Here is a 24,806-nt window from a genome sequence, read left to right as displayed (position 1 = left end):
GACTTACAAATATTTCTCCAATCAAATTACTAACTAGCTATGGGCGATCAACTTTCATTTGAATTATTTACCATCGGTCCCAATATAGCAACCAAGCGGGGGCAAATTGGTTGACACGTAACCAAGTGTGATTTTTCAAACTCTTTTTGCGCAGGTACAGATTTTGAAACTTCTACAAGCTGCAGATTTTGAATCTTCTGCACAACTGTGTGAGCGCAACGAAAGCAACAATTGCAGTTCAACTTCTGCAATACAAGTTCCACTGTTGCTGCCCCCACAGCAGAATTAATAACCATTTCTTTCTGCTGATGCCCCCACAACAATGCTAGAGTTCTCGCACCCTCCATTGGCCCCATAGTGACTTTTACTAATCCCTTTGGCCAAGCACGTTAGGCAAAACCACAATCTCATGCGTTTGCTGAACAAACAGCTTGTTAGAACACTTACAATGACAACCCTTATTTTTCTCTCAAACTCTCCTGAGTGTATACAAAAGAATAACAAGTATTTAAAGAAGATCTACAAATAAACTTTCAAATAATAATTGCAAATTTGAGCCCTTGAGAATGAATGTGTATTCGAACATTTGCATGTGCAGTAATTCGTCCTCCTATTTTCACACCTTTATTTCTCAATTTTCATTATATGAATCTCGAGTTTCCTTCAATGATATTGTTTCTAATCCACGAAATCAGCTGTAAAAAATATCTTCCAATCTATCTAGGTGACCCGCCTGCAGAGAATCTTCTACTTATGGCAATGTCACTTATGATCTTTGATCAGCAATCAACTCGATAAATAATAGAACATCTTTGCCAAAGTTAGATATGCTGCGATGAATGATACACCAAGATCATATCCACAAGCTGGGTCTTGAATATTTATATCTCCACGAGCTTGATTTATATATGGAAACTCTTATATACGATTTTCTACGACAGTTATACAAAGTAAATATGGATGGAGCTTAAACTCGATTTTATTGAGATTTGTTTGAGATGATGGTAGAAACATGAATGGCACTCCTTTGTTGACTTATAACCAAAAAGCTAATCTAGAATCTTTGAGTCAGTCTGTTTAATCTCTTTCTTCTTGTAATTTTCTCTGACCTTCTAAAACTATTCTACTTAGATACCGACACGGAATAGTGTCGGGCGACGGACAATGAAAAAGATCATCACCACGAATTCTTTTTTTTAAAATGAAGTTTGCTTTTTTAATTGTACTACATGAACTGAGCACTTTCTTGCACTGCCTCCCACGTGAATAAAGTATAGCAAAGGAGAGGTCGCTATCTGCATGTTGACTTGTAACGTAGAAAAATGTCTTTGCCTTTTCCTAGAAAGTTCCGCACAATTCAAAAGCTTCACAAATCTTATTCACCGTGAAGCTAGAAAATTAAACCAGCACAAACTGCTCATTTACGTAAGAATTGTTAACATGGAGGAATGAGAGATTGTTATACTTCATAAACGCTTTTATTGGTATGAAATACCAAATATATTATATTATTGTCAAGTTCTTAAATACTCATTGATCATATTTTAAACGGATGACATATCAATCCAAAACGTTTATCTCTATAAACATAATGCGAGTGACAAAGCTATGTTAGTCTGCACGGTTACATGTCGGTATCCGGCTTCACATCACTAACGGTGGGTTTAGCCATATACATAATCTAGTTAATACCTAAGTAGTTTTCGAGATGATGAAATCAGCCGATATCTATATATATATTTCATCCTTTGATTTTTCTTTTTTTTTTTTTTTGAGACTATGAGTTTTTAGTTTGACAATTTCAATACCCTACTTTTCTCGGAACCCCACCTAAGGAACTTTTACATTTTACTTTATCTCGCTTATGTGGCGATAAAGAGGGAGAGCGAGGTAGGGGCCATCCTCTTGTCTTTAAAGAATTGACAGTTCGAGTCTTGAATCCATCATCTCTTGCCATTTATGCTCCTGGGGGGGATTCACAGATGTAGGGGCCTTCCTCAACTCTGCGTAGTTTGAGGCTTGCTCGAGTGGTGGAGACAAGGCACCACGTTCTTGTCTTCCAGATATTGACAGTTCAGGTCTCGAGTACATTCATCTCTTGCCATTTATACTTAATGGAGATTGATAGATGTAGGGGCCTTTCCTTATTTGCTCCAGTGGAAGAGATCGCACCATCCTTCTGTCTTCACTTAACTTTTTTGGGTCCCGAAGTGGAGAACTTCCATATTATCAGATAGAATACCACCACCAATGTCTCCTCATGGATAATCTACACATTTTCCTTACTCTTTGTGGTTGTACATTCATTAGCTAAGCCTCTTCTTAATCGCAATTATGAGTTCGAAATCATTTTCATCCGAGACTCATTGACGCATAATGTGACATGATCATCTTGCTGCAAGATTGGATTAGGGGATAATCATCCGAAATGTCCTAATCATATTGTGCGGCACTCAACTCAATTATTAACTTTTCAATTGTGCCAATTTAATCTTAGGGTTTTGACGATTTGCCGATGTAGTCATTTCGGCCAATTTTGGCCAAAAATCGCTGACGTGAAAGCTGGCCGTTCTATGTGGCGCGGCCGGCGCTGAAACGGATGATTTTTAGATTTATTTTCTTAATTTTTTGAATTTTTCCTTCCCTTTCTTTTTTTTCCCTTTTCTTTTACTTTCACCTATGGCCGGTAATCGACGAGAGCTGCCCTCGCCCACACTATTTGGGGGAGGGGTGGCTGGCAACCTCACCTAGCTAGTCCCCAGCCATTGCTGAGACTGATCATCAATGAAATGAAAGGAAAAAAAAAGGAAAAAAATTAGAAAATCTAAAATAAATTGAAAAACTATCTACATCAGCGCCGGCCACGTCACGTGGGACAGTTGGCGCTGAATGGACCGCCACTATATTGGCAATTTCATAAAAAGTTTAGGACTAAATAGATACAATGGAAAAGTTTAGAACTGAATTAATCGCCGTACAACATGTTTAGGATTTTTTGGACAATTTTTTCATAGAATTAGTGATATTAAGTCTTGTAACTTCGTGAATTGTAATTATTAGAAAAGTATTTTTGCATAAAGGCCCCCATTATTTTCGGAAACACAATATTTAGTCCTTCGAAATCAAAAATTTATGGCAGTCTTCGCTAATAAAAGAATTTCTTGTCCCAACATGTTCAGCTACCTTCGAAATCAAAACTTTTATGTGCGTGAACCAAATATATTTGGACTATTCAGTTTACTTGGGTTCACTAAGATCTGCTCTGAAATAATGACTTCATAAATAATTTTCCCCAACCACCCACCGCCCACTCAGACTAAGATTTGCTCCGAAACCACCACCAAACCATTTGCCACTATTCACACGTTGATTTATATATATAGACAGAACGTACAAACACTATGGTTATTTTTATTTTTTATTTGGTATGACTTAGACTTCAGAAATTTGTTTTATACTTTTTAGCAATTTATATAACGTACACCCACCGTATAAAATATGTTTTTATACAAGCAGTCGCGAAATTGGAAATTCTCACCTACTCATGAAATGAATACACCTGTACACGTATCAACGCCTAAACACCGCTTGTGTAGTTTTTGATTTTTACACCGCCGGTCTTACTTTTTGGAATTATACGTGAGTTTATCTTAGTATACCATACTAAAACTAGTTATTGAGAGGCTCTTATATTTTAGGATCTGTAGAATTGATTGCTTGCTTGCTTTCTTCTCACATGCTGTCGTTGGCACACTTTGCATTTGATTACACTTGCTTCATGAACAACAAAGTAAACGAAAGTTACACTTTGAACTTTCCCCTCTTCTTCGCGGTGTCTTAGTAAATTTGTCAACATCGAGTAATGCGAGTGGGAGTGTGAAAAAGACAGCTGAACAGTTTATGTATCAGCGGGGATCATGCTGGTCTTTATGCATACAAACAGTTGAGCACAGACTCGCTAGGGAGGGATCACTTAAGAAATACTTCTTCATTATATATCAGAATATCATATGCTAAGAGACCACGTCGTGTCCGAGAATGGTCTCTCTCCTGAGAGAGTGGTCCTGGGTTACATTGCCTGAAGAGGCCGGGGAGAAGCTAAGGAAGTGGGCGAGGTTATTTGGGAGAAGGAACGACGACGACGATGACTTGTCGTCGTCGGGGGCGTCCATCATGCGCGGGAGCTGCATCACTGACGAGTCTTGTTGCATCTGGATGCACAGGATCTCTGCTTGAGCCACCGCGAGCTGCATCTGCAGCTGAGACACCTGGTTCTGCAAGAAGGAGATGGCGCCCACGCATCCGTAGACCGGGTCACGGACCCTCGCGCTCGCTTCGTACACCAGGCTGCTCACCGCGTCGGCCCTCTGGTGAACCGGAAGCTCCTGCTTTTTATGGCAGATCAAAAGGGAAATCTTCGTTACATAGACATTCGCAGGAATTGATCCAAGACTAGATAAGGTTCGAAGTCACGTCATAGATGTTGATAGATGCATGTTGTCAAGTGTTAGTTACAGAAAGGAGACTTTTTGACTGACAAATTTTCAAGCTTTTTGTGGTCTACCGTTTCTAATAGCAGTACATGTCCCTAGGTATCTATGGAAAAGACTATTTTGTAGTTGCATAATTGTTCGTTGTCATGAGATTCGAAAGCTAATAATACATGTTCCTAGAGAGCTGTAGTGCAACAAGATGTGTGAGAGAGAGAAAGAGAGAGAGAGACCTGCAACATCTTGCTAATGTTGCTAGCACCAAAGACCTTGTGAACGATGGCGAACTTGTGGGGGTCGTCGGACGGGAAGTAAGGAGCGAAGATACAGTCCTTCGCGCACCGGCGCCTCAGCAACTTGCACGACGCGCACGGCGAATGCCCTCCCATTTTTTTTCCTCTCTCTCTCTTTTCTTATCTCTTCTTCCTACGAAGAAGAAGATAGACACATAGATAGATAGATCGACAGACAGATCTTGGAGAGTTGTTGCTTCTGAAGATGGAAAGGAGGCCGAGCTAGTGGTGTGGAGATCTGTCTTTTGCTTAGGAGAGGCACACACGTTGATACACAGAGTCTTTGTTAATTCAGGAAGATGGTAGAGGAAGAGCGACATATATTTATAGAAAAATGCCTGAGGCCAAAAGGATTGCATGTGGGAGAGCCTGAACTTTCCACTACTGATGTTGACAATGATGTGAGGGAATGACTGCATATTGTGTATATGACATCATTATCATGTTTCATACAAGGAGTAAGGTCGGCCCGGAAAATACCACACTAATGCCGAACTTTTTAAACATTCTTAAAACCGGCGGAGGATTCACAAGAAATTACCCAACTCGATGCATCCATATCCGGCTCTGAATACTTCCAAACAGTCAGAATGAATCAACTTTTGTATCGTCTTCATCTTGCGTGCTTTCGTTCTCTCTCCCTCTCCTTCTCTAAGCAACTCATCCCCGTAATATTTATTACCGAGAAACGAGATAAATTCACCGTTTCGACCGAGCGATTTTTTCTATCATTGCCCATAACCTTCTTATTCAGGTCATATCACAGACAATGGACGTACGTTGCAACGTTCATGCGCCGCTTCGAATTTGACGTTGCAAACGCGCCTCGTAATTTCACTAATTAATTAAGGAAAACACCTTGTTTTTTATTTAAAGAAATGCCCTTTCCTTTGCCAATCAAGCTGCAGCATTTACTAGAGCGTTCCTGCTGGCAAAAAAACACACCATAGGTTTGAACGCGGCCGCATGGCTACGCCAAAAGACAAACTTAAGTCGTCGCCTACAAATCTTCCCACGGCCTTGAAACATCGTGGCCAAAAGCCAGCGTCGCGGATAATCTTAATTTATTATCACGATATTAACCCTGTCTTGTCTGAGAAAAAACCAAAAGAGGAAAAACACAAGTTCGAATTCGAGAAGAAGGATCTGAAAAAGCCCGAGGAGAAGGAGAAGCAGTGGGCTCCCTCCCCCGGCGCATAGAAAAGCTGGGCCGCCCCTCTGGCGGCTAACCCCCGACACGTGTCGCCCCCGAACGGCCACCTTTGACCGATGCCTCTCGGCCGAGTGAGTTGTGATTGGTTGGTGTTTTTATTTCTTTTGGCTCTTTTTTTTTTTACCTTTTTATTTGCTTGTCTTTTTGCTCTGTTTTACTGTTTTTTTGGGGGGGGCTCCTATTTGGTTGCATGGTTTCCACGTCCCTCTCCTCAAATTCTTGCATTGGCGGCAATCTTCTTCAGCTGGATAAAGAGGTCCAAATTGAGTGGCGATTGTTTCGCTGATAATTTCGTGATAAGGAATGAAAACCATTTTCAAGAAGGAAAGTTTATTTTCGCCTGTTTAGTAGCTCACGAAAAGTGAATTTCTTTCTTGTCATCATAAGGGTAAGTTGTTTTCTTCAATCTAAACTTATTATTTTCAAATCGATAATTTCCATAAAAAAAAACAGTCACGTTCCCGATTCCAATTATTGGAACCGGTGAGTGCTGGTCCGGTTTACCGGCCATCCGAACCACACGGATCGGACCAGCGTGTAAGTATATTTCGACTCGGGAGGGGGCTCTCTCGGTCCACAATAAAGGGAAAACGTGAGGGGAAAAAAAGTCAAGAGAGAAAAGAGGGAGGAGAGCAGCTTCTAAAGTGGGGTCCTTTACAGAAAAAGAAAAAGGGGCAGGATAGACAACAGTCAAAAGAAAAGGTGCAAAAAAGGGAGGGCTTCTTCTTCCTTTTGGTGTTTCGCCCGTGCTTCAACCTACAATGCTCGGCCGCAACCTTGAGCCGCCGCCCAGCATTTTTCCAAGCACCGCCACCTGAACCAGCTGAGTCGCACTTCTCTCCGGCGAGTGCATGAACCGACTAACTCTCCAGTTTGCTTCGTTGTACCCAACCGTGTCACGCCTCTCTCCGGCAAGCATTGGAACCAACCCGACGAGATATCTATATTTTTTTTTTAATTTATATGTTTTCAAAACCCCTTTCTAGCCCATTTCATGAACCCTCCTGGGAACTGGACCGATAGTCTAGGAACCGGTGGCGGTTCCCAGTTTTCATTTTGTGGAACCGGCCCGTGCGAATCACCGACTCTGAAACCGATCACCCATAATTTTCTATAAATCGAATAGTTTTTCATCATCCAAGCACCGGAAAGTCTGAAAACAATTTCCTAATAACAGTTTTCCTTCCAACAAACGGATACTAAAACTCATGAAGATGAGGAGTTTTGAGCATTAAATTCCACATAAATGAAATTTTAACCGTGAATCCGGACGGTATTTTGTAACAAACAAATAAATACATATTTTATATGTATGAGACCTTCAAAAACTATAAATAAAAAAAAGACACGTCAATATTTCCGTTTAACCAAGTTGGACAGAATTAATCGAATGACTTGATTTCACCAATTTGATAAATTTTAGGACTTAATTACACTGTTTTTAAAATTTTTGGACTCAATTATACTTCCGTGATAAGTTTTAGGACTTTCAGTGTGCTTATTCCTAAAAATTTGCACATAGTCAAGTTCCTACAATACAGGGGGCTGGCTTTCGGTGCATTTCTTTTTTAACCTTTGGGTAAATAGTACATACTTACAGATTTTTCATTTAGACATTGATATTCGCTTTTTCTAGCTTGACTAGCTTGATAATTCGGGATATGTAGCACGTGTTGTTGCCAATTGGGCTTGTCAAGATTGGATCCCGACATCGCACAAGTTGTATGATTAGTTGGCGATGATGATGACCATAGGGCGAGTGGATGGGACCTGCATGAGTACCGTGCGAGTGATACAAAAAGCTTTAATCCATCACCAAGCGAATTAATTAAGATAATTTCTTGCCGACCAAATTAAAACAAAAAACAAAAGATTAGAACATTAATTACACCTGACAAGGAAAATTATGTTTTGAGAACATTTGAAGTATAGTATTCCAAACTATGAAAAATGTCAAACTTACCCTTTCCATCAAAATTGTTGACAATTACATCTTGCAAAACCCCAAGTCCTAGCTGAAACCCCTTGGCATTTATGGCCCGTCGCGTGATTCCAAGCTAATTCTTGTAGTCTTCCAAAAGGAAAACAGCAGATTGGGACTTGGGGGGAGCGTGTGTTTGTCGAAATTCATATTCGACTGGTTCTTTACCGATTGTTCGACTCTTTGCTCGCACAGCCTGTTTGTATCGGCGCCCATGCAGTGCTTTGTGAGCCGAGAACACCGAACCAGCCTTCTTTCTATAGTTGTTCCTAAAAATAATGTAGCAAATAACATATTCGTATCGGATCGTATAATACTCAGTTTAGTTCGGGCGTCTAGTTCTTTCAGTGAGACACGCAGAACACTTTGGCACAACTGATTTCGGTCTCCCATGATCTCATTAGAAGAGCAGCATCAGCTTCCAACTAATTTATGCACACAAAACCAACCCCACCATCAGAACTCCTCAGAATTATAAAATTCCTAGCACAAAAGAAGTCACTCCTACAAACCAATTGTATCATTCCTTATGCATCACTCACTCTTCATCCCAACGCCATAAAAGCTCCACTCACAAGGATACGAGAGTACGGGAGAATTTGGTTCATGAGACAAGCGTCTTTCGAAATGCGATCACGAACCATGCGCATCACGTGTTTGCGTTCGGGTCCATTGCTACCACTTTGGTACCAATCTGGTGGCCCAAGGCCTTGTTGAAATGGGCTCCTGCTGATGCCGATGCCGTTGCAGGCCCATTTTAGTTTAACGAATGAACGTCGGACAGCCCATTCCCATAGTTCTCATGGGAAGAGCCGTTTGCCTTTTACCACTAGGTCCGCCCTGCCATGCACCTTCGGAAGCTGGTCACGACCATTTACGTCCGGGACCATGCACGGGATGTTGCCACGAATCGGCTCTTTTCCTTTTTGATGTAGGTATGTCATGGCAACCGGCAAGAGCTACGGCGCGGAGACTCGAACCCGCCCCTCGGGCCCCTTGGTGACATTGGGCCATTTTCCACTCCCATTTTGTTGCTCTTTAGCTCGACCCTTATACATCCTCCTTTGATGCGCTTCATGTAAACTCGCACGATACAATTTCTGGCAATTGTTGTTATATAAACTCGCGCTTGGATTAGGTGGGAACGGGCCTTGGAGTCTGGTCGACATGAAATGAACTTTTATTACGCTACTTTTGTATTTCTTCGTGCGTTACGATAATGTTATGATATGAACGTGCTCAATGTGACCGAGCATCTCAGTTATAATCTACGTTTCAATTTCTTCACCATCCGAACAAGTGCACACCATGATTTCGTTTCTGGGCCTTTGTGTCTTTTAGACTCCATTTGTTACGCGGAAAAATATTTTTTGGAAAAACATTTTCCTCATTTTCTGATGTTTGGATTGCTTAGGAAGATAAGTCAACAAAAAATATTGTCCTGATCAACGGAAACCTATGCTTAAATTTGGAAAAGTGATTTCCACGTTAAAAAATTAGAAATCATTTTCTAAATATATGACTAGATATTGAATCTTTAATCAGAAACTCTACAGTTGGGTACAAGAACTCTAACGCTTATTCCCAAATCCTCAGCATCTAGGACGCGGTCCTGAGTGCCTGGGTCCATCAAGGCACCGAGGCCTTGCCCAAGGCCTCGGTATGCCCCTGCACTAGGGCTCGGGTCCACATAGGCCAAGCACAATACCTCGATACCCGTGCATGGATCCCCTACCCCAGGGTCTAGTCCACAAAGGCAATGCTCGGGTCCCAATGCCCGTGCCCGTGCCCGGATCTCCAACGCCAAAGCCCGGGTCTATCGAAACCTAGGCTCGGGACCCCAGTGCCCGTGCCCGGGTCCCTAACGCCCAGATCTAGGACCCCAGTGGGCGCGCCCGGGCCTGGGTCCCCTACACCCAAGTCCACAAAGGCCTGGCCCAGGTCCATCGAGGCCAGGCCTGAGATACCACTACCCGTGCATGTGCCCAGATCCCTCGCGCCCAAGCTTGGGTCCAACAAGGCTGCGGCCTAAGACCTTGATGCATGTGCCCATTGATGTCAAGCCTGAGTTCCGACAACCAAGGGTCCTGTGCTTGGCCTTGATGGACCCGGGCACAGGCACCAACATCCTCGGGTCAGCCCCAATAAACCAAGGCTAGAGTGTTTGGCACTCGAGCCTAAGCACTGGGACTCGAGTCACTGGGTTCCCATGCTTAGCGTTTGTGGACCGCCTTAAGTCTGGCCTTTGTAGACTCGAGCCGGGGCCCCAAGAAGCCATTCGCAGGCAATGGGTTCTCAGTTTCAGCTTCTGCGGACGTATGATCGGTGCCTATGCTCTCGCTCAAGACCCAAGTGCCCTTGCTCGGGTCTTGGTCCATTAAGGCTTGACTTAGGATCGTGGTGCTCATGCCTAGTCCCCCAACTGCCCATATGCAAGTTACTAGAGTCTGAATAGTGTATGTATATTTCAAAAAATTAAATCAAATTTCCTTTCCAAAAAATGGAAAAATATTTTCCAATTCATTTTTAGATTTCAACCCAATATCGGAAACACAATTTTCCATGAAAACAAACGCATCTCTTAAGTTCTTTTTTTCGCCAACACAATTTTCTTTAATTCGCCGCGCCCGAATTTTTTTGAAACATACAAATAATCATGGGAAAAGTACAAAAAAATGTCATAAATCTATTGCGTTGGTACTAATTCGGTTATAAACCTTTCAAATTGACCAATTTAGTCCTAAACATTTTTACATTGGTACTAATTCAATTCTTCTAGCCAATTTAGGCTATAAATTGCTGACATGGACATTGGTCGTCATACGTGGCATGGAGCGGCGCTGATGAGGATATTTTTTAATAATATTTTGAATTTTTTTTAATAATTTTTTGTGATAAGTGCACTGTAAGTCCTAAATCTTGTCATGAAAGTACAATTGAGTCCTAAAACTTCAAAAAGTGCAATGAAGTCCTAAAACTTGCCAAGGTGGTGCAATTAAAGTCCTAAAACTTGTTAGCATTTTCCGTTTGTCATGTTGGATGGAGTTACTAGAAGGATTTGATTGTACCAACTTGACAAGTTTTAGGATTTGATTGCACTTTTTAAAAGTTTAATGACTCGATTGTACTTTCGTTACAAGTTTTAGGCTGATTGCACTTTTGAAATTTTTAGGACTCAATTACACTTTCTTAATAAGTTTTAGAACTTATTGTACACTTATCCCTAATTTTTTTGTTTTCTCTTATTATTATTATTTTTTCTTTTTTCTTTCTTTTTTTTCCCTTCATTTTGGCTGGCACATAAAAATAAGAAAAGAGAAGAAAAGAACAGAAAATTTATTACAAAATTAAAATATTATTAAAAATGTATATATTAGCGCCGGCTGCGTCACCACATAAAGCACCTGACACACTAGGGAATTTTTGCTCGCCGTGTTGCCTTCCTTCCAAATAATCCCGAGTAGACATCGAACGATTAATTTCTATTTCTTATAATTGAGGAATACGTCATCAAGATGGATCGCCCTTCCACGGTCAACGAACTCATACTAATGCTAGGACTCTTTGAAAATGAAGTTAGAGTCGCTTTCTTTATGCCTTACAGCGAAAGGATAGATGGATATGTTTTATAAGATAGCTTGAAAATTTCTTTCCGGCTTAAATTGGCTGAATGGAACGAATTGGCACCAATGAGAAAAAAAAGAAATAATTAAAATGTTGAGAACTGAATTTGTACCAATGCAATAAATGTAATACTTTTCGCAGATAATCACATCTAGATATACAAGTGATTCTTAGATTTGGAAAAAATCTAAGCGATCAAAATTCGAAAAAAAAAAAAAGGGGAGAAGAAGAGGGTGAGATTTGCTCCCCTCCATAATAAATATAAAAATAAAAATGAAGACGACAACGGCCTAATCTCTTTGATTAGCCCCACTTGCGATTTAGATGTGGCCCCAAAAAAATGCGGATATTTCGAAGCCATGGATCCCACCAGAACCACCCAGCTCGCCACGAGCTCGCCACGCGCCCATCCCCCACCACGCGATCCCACCCGTCCACGTCCCCTCCATCCGACGGCCCGAAGGCCACCCCCTCCCGCATCTTTATCTCCTCCTCCTCCTCACCGCGAATCCATCCACAGTCGTTCTTCCTCTGCAAACTCCTCCGCTCATTTCTCTCCTCGTAAAGTTTCCAACTTTTGCAGTCCCCGTCGCCGGATCCTCCTCCTCCTCCTCCGCCGCCGCCGCAGCCGCCGCCATGTCGCTCCGAGCCGCCGCCGCCGCCGCCTCCTTCTCCCTCCTCGGCTCCCCCGGCGACGGCCTCTCAGGGCCGCTGACCTCCCCGGCTCCCCCGGCGGGCCCGCTGGCGCTCCGGTTCCAGCCGGGCGGCGGGAACGGGGCCTCGCTGGTGGCCCGCGCGAGCAAGGAGTCGAACAGCCGGCCGCTCACCGGCGTCGTGTTCCAGCCGTTCGAGGAGGTGAAGAAGGAGCTCGACCTCGTGCCCACCGTGCCCCAGGCCTCGCTCGCGCGCCAGAAGTTCGCCGACGAGTGCGAGGCCGCCATTAACGAGCAGATCAAGTACGGTTTTGCTCGTATTTGAAGTTTGTTTCGGGTTGTGGTTTCTTATTGTTTCTGACTGTTTTGCCTCGATGCCTATCTTTCGTGCGTTGTCGTTCCAGTGTGGAGTACAACGTCTCGTACGTTTACCATGCCCTGTATGCCTACTTTGATCGGGATAATGTTGCGCTCAAGGGACTTGCCAAGTAAATCCTTATTCCCCCTCGAACGATTTAAGCGCCTAATAATTGGAATTTTCTCCGCATGAATTCATTTTGATTCATGATTTGATATCGTTGCTGATTAGATTTTTCAAGGAGTCAAGCGAGGAGGAGAGAGAGCATGCTGAGAAGCTGATGGAATATCAGGTATTGAAAAGTTTTGCTAACTTTAAACGCTTCTTTACTTGGTTGTGTGGTTTGGATAATGTGGTCTTTATGATTGTGTCGATTAACATTAGAAAGATGACTTTTTGGGTTGCTTTTCATGGTCTAATTGCACAGAACAAACGAGGTGGGAAGGTGAAGCTGCAATCCATCCTGATGCCCCTTTCCGAGTATGATCATGTGGAGAAGGGCGATGCACTTTATGGTGAGTTTGATGGCCCTCTTCCATTGTTAATGTTGTGAACTACACATTGTAGGACGATCATCTTGTTATTGTGATTTTCTTGTGATAGTTCTTGACTTTTATGTGTATGGATCTGATATCATTTTCTCTTGGGTTTGCTTGCAATGAAATTATGTGTGGTATAGTTTGCGTGATACTTTTGGGAATTGGGCGTTCTTTTTGTAATTTTCATGCTAATCGCAATGAATTTGAAAATTGGAAGTGACATTGCACAGCTCAAGATTCCACTCCTACATAGATACCCATTACTTGACAGCATTTATACAATTTGACTTGCTTACCTTATGAAATGAAGGGCTACCGATGTATGAGAATCATTGGACTTCTTTGCCGTATTCATGTAATTTTCACTGCGAATATTTAGCTAGAACGCGGTAACTTATGAGATATGTCTAGACGTTCTTTCATATGTACACCTCTGTTCTGAGAAACATATAATGCAGCGGAAATGGCTAAATATTGATGTAATGCTTCTTTTTCCCATGGCAAAGTCTTTTTATCAAATGCGTTTGGTGTCCTTGCTAATCACCTTTAGTTTGCTTCTGGTGCAAATTGATTGCCATATGTACCTGACCACATTTATTCTTTTGATCCAGCAATGGAGCTCTCATTGTCTCTGGAGAAGCTAAATAATGAAAAGCTTCTGAATTTACACGGTGTACGACCCTTGATTTAGTTGGCATTTTATAAGCTCATAAATCCATGATGACTCTTGCTTTCAATTGGCTAATCAAAATTTCACCTTCATGGGTATTTTCCTTTTACAAATAGGTGGCTGAGCGTAACCATGATGTGCAATTGACAGATTTTGTTGAAAGTGAATTCTTGGCTGAACAAGTGAGAACAAAGTTCCAAATTCCTTCTACATTTAAGTTCTGAACGTGTTTGTTATTTCAGACAGTGTATGACTAATTTTGCCCCATCTTATATTACTGGAAGGTGGAAGCTATAAAAAAGATCTCAGAATATGTTGCTCAACTTAGAAGGGTGGGCAAAGGACATGGTACAATCTCAGATGCTGCTTTTTATTTCTCATCATGTCGTTTTGTTTCCTATCTTCTCCAGTCCTAGTTTCACTGATGTTTTACAAAATTGGGAATTTCAGGAGTTTGGCACTTCGACCAGATGCTCCTACGTGAGGAAGAAGCAGTGGCATGATGAGGTTGCTTTCTCGATGTGGCCTCGGAGAAGGGTGATGCGTGCTCCTTTTGTACTCTTAGATTTTCAATTGACATTCTTGGGTGGTTTATGAATCGTGTGATAGTTCTCATGTTAAAGACAGACAGTGCAGCTTTTTCTTATGAAACAGTTGATACGAATAAAAGAATTTTCTGTGGTTCTTTGAACATCTCTGGCCCTTCTTTATTGGAGATTTTCAGAGTCAGCACAAGTCTTAAAGACGTGATAACGAATTGCACAGACACGTGGGATTTCGATTTCCTTCTAAAACAGAGAATGCAGAGTGTGTTTTCGGTACAGTTGGTGTCATTAGTAGCTTTTTCAATCCGAGGGACCATGACATACTGGTGGCTAACATTTGCCTGGATATCACGGTTCAAGAACCTCAACGTGGCTATTACACATGTCCTGTTGGGTATACTTCATGGGGCCAACGTCGAGTTGCTGCTATTCGCTTGTGGCTGTGGATGTCCAGCATGTCATAAGATTGCGATTCTGTGGACGAGAACCTCGGATGTCACTGTTCGTTACCTTCTGCGTCGTGCTTCTTTTGAAATGTTTTCGCGGTACTCTCTATCCAGGCATGATGCAAAATCGACCCATTTCCTAAAAGCCATAGCTCGAGTCTGGTCTTTCGATTCTAAACGCATGTTGATGCAGCCATTGTCTCATCTGCACTGCCTATGATCTTCCGGTCAAGTAATAGCCAACAAAAACTCGTAGCACACTCGTTGCTGCTTTTGTGCATTTGCATGAACTGCTGCTGAAACATGATAAAGAGTGTGCTATGATCGCTGATCCCTTGCTTCTACTTCTCAAATAACTATTTTGCTAGCCAGCTTAACTGGTCCTTGATGATACCAGATAATATGAATGGCCCAAAGGCCAAAGCAATTAAGCCTCTCATCTTGGCAAGATATCTTCCTAGTCGCTTGCGCGCTTTCGCTAAGTCAACCGCTTGTATGGTTCTCTTAAACATTTAGCAAAAACCTCTTCCCGAGTTGAAAGAAACTACATAGAATGTACGATCGAGCAGAACGGCCGGCCTGTCAGTGAAGCCGAACAAGCCAATCGCAAGTCGTGCAAACGAAGAGTCACGATGCACCCAAGAAGTCAAACCAGCAATCGGTCCAACTAAAGGTTCTCTAAGAAGCCCGGAGACTCTAGGATGGTAGAACAAGAAAATATACTTTTATATTTATATATCTTTTGAGGGCAGGCCAACGTGAGGCCCGTCTAGCTCAGTCGGTAGAGCGCAAGGCTCTTAACCTTGTGGTCGTGGGTTCGAGCCCCACGGTGGGCGCATTTCCTTTTCCTTTTGCTTTTTCATGTTGGAGTCAAGAGCAAAAGGAGTTCGAGCTCAGACTTGTTCAGACGGTAGCAGACAAAACAATGCGTCTCGAGACATATTTGGAAATCTCTTTTCTAAAATAGGAAGCAAAACGTTTCTTGTTTTCTTTTTGAGATCATCCGAGAGAGGTAAACATCATCATGTAAATTCGCATGAAATCTTTCTAAGATCACGTAGCACCGCCAATCCTTGGACAAAACTCCAATAAGGATCTCTCTCTCTCTCTCTCTCTCTCTCTCTCTCTCTCTCTCTCTCTCTCTGTGTAATCCGAACAAAAGCAATGGCGGCTCGCTCACCAAACCTGGAGTGCCGCATGTATGAGGCGCAGTATCCGGAGGCCGGCAGAATGCCATGAAGGAAGCCATAGCTGCCGGAAACGACGAGTGTCCTGTCAAGATCAAGCTAGTTGCATCTGTTGTTCGGCTAAGTTCGTATATCAGAGATTAAAATCAAACGTTAGGAAAACTAACCTGAAAGCAGTACAATCAAATAAGCAGAATGTTGATCCGAGCCCAACGAATTAACGTCGTGTCCTTAAGACGAATTTGGCCCCTCAATTAGTACTCGAGGATATTGGACAATCGTCTCCCAAGATAGAACGGATCTCGTTCCTCCGAAGCGGTACGTATTCGGAGGACTCCAACGAATGCAATTTTGCAGAACAATCGCACCAAATGACAATGATAAAGTGAATATGCGTAGAGTGCGTCGGGAAAAAATGAATTCTACGAAGTGATGTCTATTCCGAACTAAACTGTTCGGTCTTAAAGTGGCGAAAAATGAAGAGTTGCGAATTTTCGTGAACAGTAGCGAAGGTTCACTTGAACCGGTTCGGTTCGTGAACAGTCGCGAAGGGCTTCGATTTTCCGTTCGGGCGAACCGAACCTCATGAACATACATGTTTATTTGTCCAATAAATAAATAAATAAATAAATTCTAAACAACGTGTCTGTTCGGAAAAAATAAAAAACCGATAGAGAGTGGACCCGGCCGGACGGACGGCGGCGGCGGCGCGCGCGCGGGGGGTAGACCGACCTAGCTTGACGTAGGTCCTCTCTCTTCGACAAAAGTGAGGTACCCCTTGGGGCCCAAACCCATTTGTGAGGCTCAACTATTTGAACCCATCTCTCATCTCCCATCTCTCTTCACCCTATGTGGGACACTTTCAACCACACACTTCTCATTCAATTCTATGGGATTTTGATTCCAAAATCCCAACAATGCCCCACATGAATGAGAAGTTCAGATATCATGACTCTTCGTGTATGCATGAGATGCAATGTGCGATTATTCCATGAGAAAACGTTGCATCAGGATAAGTAGTCTGAGACCTTGAACTTTCCTTAGTGAAACCTATCGGATTTACTCAGTCAATCAGGATAAGATGTCTTTGAACTGTCGACCTTTGGTGTAAGCCTAGACAATAGAAATCACACAACTATTTCTCGAACAAAATTGGTTCTCACTGTTGTGTTCGTTTGGCCATGAACACCGCCTGGTCTCATGAGTGTTTTAGAGAATTCGGCCTTTTCAATTCTCACAGAAGCGGCCCTCACTTCACACTCACATAGGTGATTTCTGAACATATAGTATATCACATACTCAATTCAGAATCATTAAAAGCTTTTGCTTAACCTTCACATATTAGTACTGTCTGCATCCGGGAATAAGTAAAAATTTGACAATTCTCTACACTGTATTCATAACTTAGTTGTCCCTTTGAACCTAGATCTTGGGATCTCCAGTCAACTAGGTAGGGTTTCCGCTATGATGACTTGTTTACAGGCCTTAAACCCATTCCCCTTGATGTTTTCGTAACCATCTCTCTAGTTAGGCCTTTTGTCAATGGATCCGCAATATTATCTTTTGACTTCACATAGTCAATGGTGATAATTCCACTAGAAAGAAGTTGTCTTATTGTGTCATGTCTTCGACGTATGTGTCGAGACTTACCGTTATACATGACATTCCTTGCCCTTCCTATTGCCGCTTGACTGTCACAATGTATACAAACAGCGGGCACTGGTTTAGGCCAATTAGGAATATCTTCCAAGAAATTTCGAAGCCACTCTGCTTCTTCACCGGCTTTATCCAAAGCAATAAATTCTGATTCCATAGTGGATCTAGCAATACAAGTTTGTTTGGATGATTTCCAAGACACTGCTGCTCCCCCAAGTGTGAATACATATCCACTTGTCGATTTTGTGTCTTTAGTGCCGGTTATCCAATTTGCATTACAGTATCCTTCAAGTACCGACGGATATTCTGTGTAATGCAAAGCATAATCTTGAGTATGCTTTAAGTAGCCCAATAAACGTTTCATTGCTTTCCAATGATTTTCATTTGGACTAACTGTAAATCGACTTAGCTTGCTAACCGTACAAGCTATGTCCGGCCTAGTACAGTTCATGACATACATTAAACTGCCTAGTATACTAGCATACTCATTTTGATCCTTACTTTCACCAGTATTCTTCGAAAGATGTAAATTAACATCTATCGGAGTCTTTACTGGTACAATATCTAGATTCTTGCACTTTCCAAGAATCGTCTCAATATAATGGGATTGTGATAGAGCTAATCCTCCATATGTTTTATGGATTTTAACTCCTAAAATAACATCTGCAACCCCCATATCTTTCATATCAAATTTACTTGTGAGCATGCGTTTGGTCGCCTTAACAACCTCACTATCGCTGCCCATTATAAGCATGTCGTCTACATATAAGCACAAAATGGCAAAACCATTATAAGTGTTATTAACATATACATATTCATCACACTCATTGATCTTGAAACCATTCGACAACATGACTTGGTCGAATTTAGCATGCCATTGTTTCGGTGCTTGTTTCAATCCATAGTGTGACTTGATAAGCCGACATACTTTCTTCTCTTGACTTGGAACAATGAACCCTTCGGGTTGTTCCAAATATATTTCTTCTTCCAAATCCCCGTTTAAGAATGCCGTCTTAACATCCATTTGATGGATTTCAAGCTTATACACCGCTGCTATGGCAATTAGCATCCTTATGGATGTAATTCTAGTAACAGGTGAATAAGTATCAAAATAATCAAGACCTTCTCGTTGCTTGTATCCTTTTACTACAAGCCTAGCCTTATATTTATCAATAGCACCATCCGCTTTCATTTTCCTCTTGAAAATCCACTTACATTGTAGTGGTTTATTACCAGGAGGAAGGTCAACCAATTCCCATGTATGGTTTGACAAGATGGATTCAACTTCACTATTGATAGCTTCTTTCCAGAACGGGGCTTCTGGCGAAGTCACAGCTTCTTTGAATGTCCGAGGCTCATTCTCTAACAGATACGTTAAGAAATCAGGTCCAAAAGACGTGGAAGTCCTTTGTCTTTTACTACGTCTAGGTTCATCCTCAATTGGATCATTTCTAGATATAGTATCTCGAGACCTCTTATTATTATCAATTGGCTCATATACTATGTTATACGGAAATATATTTTCAAAGAACGAAGAGTCCCTTGATTCAATTATCGTATTAACATGTATATCTGGGATCTCTGACTTGTGAACAAGAAAACGATATGCATTGCTATTCTGAGCATATCCGATAAAAACACAATCAACAGTCTTTGGTCCTATCTTAACCTTTTTAGGCTTAGGAACCGCAACCTTAGCCAAACACCCCCACACTTTGAGATAATTCAGGTTAGGCATTTTGCCTTTCCATTTCTCATAGGGAGTTTGTTGTATTTTTCTGTGGGGCACTTTATTTAAAATAAAATTCGCCGTCAAAACAGCTTCCCCCCCACAAATTCTGTGGTAAACCGGAACTATTCAACAATGCATTCATTGTTTCCTTTAAAGACCGGTTTTTCCTTTCTGTCACTCCATTAGATTGCGGCGTATAAGGAGGAGTCATTTGGTGAATGATACCAAACTCAGTACAAATTTCCTCAAAAGGAAATTCATATTCACCTCCTCTGTCACTTCTTATCATTTTAACTTTCTTATTCAACTGAGTTTCAACTTCGGACTTATAAATTCTAAAAGCATTCACAGCCTCATCTTTGCTGCTAAGCAAATAAACATAACAATACCTCGAGCAGTCATCTATAAATGTGATAAAATACTTATTACCACCTCTTGACGGTATTGATTTCATATCACATATATCTGTGTGTATTAAATCTAAAGGTTCTGAGACTCTTTTGTCTATAGAATGAAACGGAGGCTTAGAAAATTTAGATTCAACACACACTTGGCATTTCTCACTTGAACAATCGAATTTTGGCAATAATCCCATGTTCATTAATTTCTTTATCGACTTATAGTTAACGTGTCATAATCTAGCATGCCATAAATTAGGAGACTCAAGCACATAAGCAGAAACAACTTTATTCATAACATCATTGGGTACAACAGTCATTACATTCAACTTGAAAAGACCATCACTAAGGTAACCCTTTCCTACATACATCTCATTCTTGGAGAGTACAAACTTATCGGATACAAAAACCAACTTGAAGCCATTCTTGCTAAGAAGAGATCCGGACACTAAATTCTTGCGTATGTTTGGCACATGTAACACATTATTTAGTGTCACAACTTTCCCAGATGTCATCTTTAGAGCAACCTTTCCAATACCTTCAACCTTAGAGGTCGATGAATTACCCATGTAGAGTTTTTCATCACCTTCCATAGGCATGTAAGATGAGAACATTGATTTATTGGCGCAAATATGACGAGTTGCTCCAGTATCAATCCACCACTCCTTGGGGTTTCCCACCATATTACACTCGGATATCATAGCAGTTAGATTGATATCATCAACACCATTGGAAATTTGTTCCACCACATTCGCCTGAGTCACCTTCTTTTTCTTGGCTCTACAGTCTTTGGCACGATGTCCAGACTTTCCACAATTGTACCATTTGCCAATGAATTTTTTCAAGCCTTGGGTGGATCCTTGTCCATAGGTTTTCCTCTTCTTGTTGGGTTTTGATCCTTCTTCAACAACATTGGCTCTTGGTACCGCCAGATTGCTGCCAACTTTCTTCTCGGAATTCCTATTGTCTTCCTCTATCCTCAACCGAACAATCAAGTCTTCAAGTGACAACTCCTTTCTCTTGTGTTTGAGATAATTCTTGAAATCTCTCCAGGATGGTGGCAATTTTTCAATGAATGCAGCCACTTGAAATGTCTCACTTAGAGTCATTCCTTCAGCATGAATATCATGCATAATCACTTGAAGCTCTTGAACCTGACTTAAGACGGTCTTTGAATCAACCATCTTGAAGTCCAGAAATTTACCGACAATGAATTTCTTCAATCCGGCATCTTCGGTTTTGTATTTCTTGTCCAGACTATCCCATAACTCTTTAGCCATTTTTAGCGGACTATATACGTTATAGAGAGTATTGTCCAGACCGTTGAGGACATAATTGCGACACAGGAAGTCAGAATGATTCCATGCATCCACAGCAGCCAACTTTTCTTTATTTGTCTCTCCAATGTCCAATTTAGGACCATCCTCATTGAGGAATCTTGCCAAGTTCAAGGTTGTAACATAGAACAACATCTTTTGTTGCCATCTCTTGAAATCCGTACCATTGAACTTTTCTGGCTTTTCTCCGTGATTCGGAATAGGATTAACTGGAGTCGAAGCCGAAGCCATTTCTGAAATATAAACACAGAACATATTCACGAACAGAATCGGAAATATATGACTACGAACAGAATTGAAAATTTCTAATATGAACAGAAACGAAAAATTTGTAACAAGAACAGAATGTGTGAAAAGAATGTCCGAACAGAATCGTATTCTATACGACTATGACAAGGAACATACGAACTATACAAAAGTTCGAATTAAAGAAACGGCAATATGATATATGATAGAAAAACTCAATGAACAACGCATAAGAATATACGAACAGAACCGAAGTAAATTCGAAAACAGAATAACAATTCAACGTAAATTCGTCTTAAGATTGTTGTTCGGCTAAGTTCGTATATCAGAGATTAAAATCAAACGTTAGGAAAACTAACCTGAAAGCAGTACAACCAAATAAGCAGAATGTTGATCCGAGCCCAACGAATTAACGTCGTGTCCTTAAGACGAATTTGGCCCCTCAATCGCACCCGAGGATATTGGACAATCGTCTCCCGGGATAGAACGGATCTCGTTCCTCCGGCGGTACGTATTCGGAGGACTCCAACGAACGCAATTTTGCGGAACAATCGCACCAAATGACAATGATGAAGTGAATATGCGTAGAGTGCGTCGGGAAAAAATGAATGCCACGAAGTGATGTCTATTCCGAACTAAACTGTTCGGTCTTATTCAAGTGGCGAAAAATGAAGAGTTGCGAATTTTCGTGAACAGTAGCGAAGGTTCACTTGAACCGGTTCGGTTCGTGAACAGTCGCGAAGGGCTTCGATTTTCCGTTCGGGCGAACCGAACCTCACGAACAGACATGTTTATTTGTCCAAAAAATAAATAAATAAATAAATTCTAAACAACGTGTCTGTTCGGAAAAAATAAAAAACCGATAGAGAGTGGACCCGGAATCGAACCGAGCCGGAAGGCGGCGGCGGGCGCGCGGGGGGTGGACCGACCTAGCTTGACGTAGGTCATCTCTCTTCCACAAAAGTGGGGTACCCCTTGGGGCCCAAACCCATTTGTGAGGCTCAACTATTTGAACCTATCTCCCATCTCTCTTCACCCTATGTGGGACACTTTCAACCACACACTTCTCATTCAATTCTATGGGATTTTGGTTCCAAAATCCCAACGGCATCTCCACTGTATGTCCTCACGACCCAGGCTCCCGACAAGGTGCTGCGTGTATCACAGCGTTTGAGAATTTTACTTTTCATGCAAAAAGTCAATTCATTGGACTCCTCATGTTCTCCTCCTCCTTGTCAGGAACAAGGGCTGGCTGTCCTAAACGAGGCCATTGAAGCCTGCGCCGAAGCTATAGAGCGCCACAAGGGCAAGCTCGTGGTGAAGAAGGCGCCCGCAGCAGTGAGTAATACTATCTCTGTTCATGTGTCTCTCTCGTCGGTGAAAATTCTGCACACGTTTTACTTCAAATGTCTGATATCATACGTACGTCAATCTAGGTGAGTGTACAGGACAACGGATTGCTCGCCGTCGCCGGGCGCATGGGTCATGAGCTAGGCCTCAATGACAAGGAGGACAGCATTGACGACGAGGCCGGCGAAGGAGAAGGAAAATAGGGCGGCTCGTGGCCTCCGTGGCCCTGAATGATCAGCCACTTCCTCGCGGCCTTCGATTGCGGCAGCATGTGAAGATTAAACACGGGATCATAGTTGTAGGGAGATCCATTTGTAGTAACTCCTCAATTTTCTACTTTCTCATTTCCCATCAATGCCAAATGCCTATTTTACCTCGATGCTCGATTTGAATTTTAAGTTTTTGGTCGGAAGAAAAATAAAAAAAATTGTACGGTCATTTGAGAATCAAAGCGAAGAGAGGAAATGATGTGATTTTTGTCTATATTTAAACTAAGAAAATATAAGCGCATAATTGAATAGTGAATACTCTTTTAGTGCGCAACCCGGGCCGGGAATCCGAAGACCGATCCGAATTGTCCTTCCAAACCCGACTCCGAAAATTTTTTCTCCCTCCAAAAATGAAAAACTCTCTCTGTCTCTGCAATGGCAACTCATGGTCCGAACCTGGAGTGCCGGATGTGCGAGGCGAAGTACCTGGAGATCGATCGATATGGCGGTGATGATACAAGTGAAGAACATGGCCGAAGATGGGCCCGTACTTGTCCCTTCTTGAGTACAACAATGTCGAGGGCATTGATCCTCTTCTCGGAACTCTCCCCCCACCGCATCCGCTCTGTCAGCAGCCACATCAAGGCCGGCCACATCGGAGTCATCATGGTCCTCCGTGTCGACCGCGGCAAGAGGGCTACATCGACCTCAGCAAGTGCCGCATCGCCGAGGAGGGACATCCTCGTCTGCAAGGAGCGCTACAACAAGAGCAAGCTCGTCCCACTCCATCATGCGCCACGTCTCCGAAACGCTCAGCGCCGACCTCGAGGTAGTGTTTTTTTTTTGGGATTCTAAACTGTTTTGTGTGTAATCTGCTGCAAAATGTGGTTGCAATGGCATTGAGTGTGGAACTCGGAGGCGATTCGAATTGAACTTTGCATAGGCTAGCGCTAATCTGTTCAGCACATTGCTGTGCTTGAATGTTCCCTTAGCAAGTCATGTTATTGCGGTAGCAATTTGGGTCAGTTTCGCAAGGGTTGCTATTTAGTTGTCTTAGCTGTACGTTGGCTGAGGAGGAGTTTCGCACAACGTTTTCGTGCGGCAACAGCAAGGCAACAGCAGATAAGTACTTTGAAATTTCTGGTTGGTTGTGGTCTTCATTTGATTTCTTTAAATTCGTGTTGTCAAGGGTATAGATAGCTTTGCTGCAAGCATCCCACTCAATGGCAGTCATTAAGCAAATCAGGATGCTGGAGATGGATCGAGCAAAATTGCAGTTGAAAGCTCGGTCTTTCTCCCTCCAAAATTGCAGTTGAAATGCATCTCAAGAACAGTTAAGTGATGCAGATGGTTATAGCTAGCTCATTGGCAGACGGGCAGGCCTGTGCGGTTGCAGATTTTGCCTGTGTGCAAATTCAAACGAGACAGGCTACTCATGTGGGTTTGTATTGTATTGTCTCCGATGCAATGTTCCATACCGCACGTTTAGGTCTGTCTCGCGAATTCTAATTTTATGTTTAGTGTCTGCTCCTCGAATTCTCCGACACCCTGCTCACCTGATCAAACTGTACTTCTTTGGCTAATGTTTCCCCTGATCCGATGTTAGTCTGATTCGCTATAGCAGGATTTGTATGTCCATATCGGATGGCCCCTGTACAGGAAATATGGTCTTGCTTTTGAGGTAGCATTTGGGCACAAGTTTGGGGGTGGTGTTTTCATGGTTTACTCTTTAAAATATGAGCTTGGAAACACTTCATTTGTGGGCAGCAAATAAACCGGAAGCCATGCTTGCAATGCTTTTAATGAGACTACATTGCGAGATTCACAAGTAGCAGTCGTACGAGACTTTTAAAGCGCTCTGATAATTAACTTCACGGGT

At 42.2% G+C, this 24,806-nt stretch overlaps 2 protein-coding genes, 1 non-coding gene and 1 pseudogene across 3 annotated transcripts; 3 read left to right on the top strand and 1 right to left on the bottom strand.

The window, feature by feature from the left end:
* Positions 1 to 3,973: 3,973 nt before the first annotated feature.
* LOC115662426 (LOB domain-containing protein 12-like) lies at positions 3,974 to 5,053 on the bottom strand. The gene is made up of 2 exons (XM_030584605.2): positions 4,724 to 5,053; positions 3,974 to 4,385 (listed from the first exon to the last, which is right to left on the bottom strand). The coding sequence occupies exons 1-2, from the start codon at positions 4,877 to 4,879 to the stop codon at positions 4,014 to 4,016; spliced, it is 528 nt and encodes a 175-aa protein (XP_030440465.1). The 5' UTR covers positions 4,880 to 5,053; the 3' UTR covers positions 3,974 to 4,013.
* Positions 5,054 to 12,125: 7,072 nt separating this feature from the next.
* Positions 12,126 to 14,647, top strand: LOC115662336 (ferritin-3, chloroplastic-like). Its single transcript, XM_056313093.1, has 8 exons — positions 12,126 to 12,557; positions 12,659 to 12,742; positions 12,844 to 12,904; positions 13,040 to 13,127; positions 13,763 to 13,824; positions 13,938 to 14,003; positions 14,106 to 14,169; positions 14,272 to 14,647. The coding sequence occupies exons 1-8, from the start codon at positions 12,238 to 12,240 to the stop codon at positions 14,322 to 14,324; spliced, it is 798 nt and encodes a 265-aa protein (XP_056169068.1). The 5' UTR covers positions 12,126 to 12,237; the 3' UTR covers positions 14,325 to 14,647.
* A 928-nt stretch (positions 14,648 to 15,575) lies between these two features.
* On the top strand, positions 15,576 to 15,648 carry TRNAK-CUU (transfer RNA lysine (anticodon CUU)). Its single transcript has one exon. It is a non-coding gene; the product is annotated as a tRNA-Lys (tRNA).
* A 328-nt stretch (positions 15,649 to 15,976) lies between these two features.
* LOC115671244 (eukaryotic translation initiation factor 2 subunit alpha homolog) lies at positions 15,977 to 24,701 on the top strand (annotated as a pseudogene).
* The last annotated feature ends 105 nt before the right edge of the window (positions 24,702 to 24,806 follow it).

This window comes from Syzygium oleosum, unplaced genomic scaffold, assembly GCF_021117445.2.
Source record: "Syzygium oleosum isolate NSW1041296 unplaced genomic scaffold, Sole_v2.1 Sole_v2.07, whole genome shotgun sequence".
NCBI lineage: Eukaryota > Viridiplantae > Streptophyta > Magnoliopsida > Myrtales > Myrtaceae > Syzygium > Syzygium oleosum.
This window is presented reverse-complemented; position numbering and strand designations above follow the sequence as displayed.

Excerpts from the sequence above, each read along its gene's own strand:
- LOC115662426 (XM_030584605.2), bottom strand. The coding sequence starts at position 4,879 with ATGGGAGGGCATTCGCCGTGCGCGTCGTGCAAGTTGCTGAGGCGCCGG. Across the intron at positions 4,386-4,723 it reads ACATTAGCAAGATGTTGCAG|GAGCTTCCGGTTCACCAGAG; the intron begins GTCTCTCTCTCT and ends CATAAAAAGCAG.
- LOC115662336 (XM_056313093.1), top strand. The coding sequence starts at position 12,238 with ATGTCGCTCCGAGCCGCCGCCGCCGCCGCCTCCTTCTCCCTCCTCGGC. Across the intron at positions 12,558-12,658 it reads GCCATTAACGAGCAGATCAA|TGTGGAGTACAACGTCTCGT; the intron begins GTACGGTTTTGC and ends TTGTCGTTCCAG. Across the intron at positions 14,004-14,105 it reads GTGAATTCTTGGCTGAACAA|GTGGAAGCTATAAAAAAGAT; the intron begins GTGAGAACAAAG and ends TATTACTGGAAG.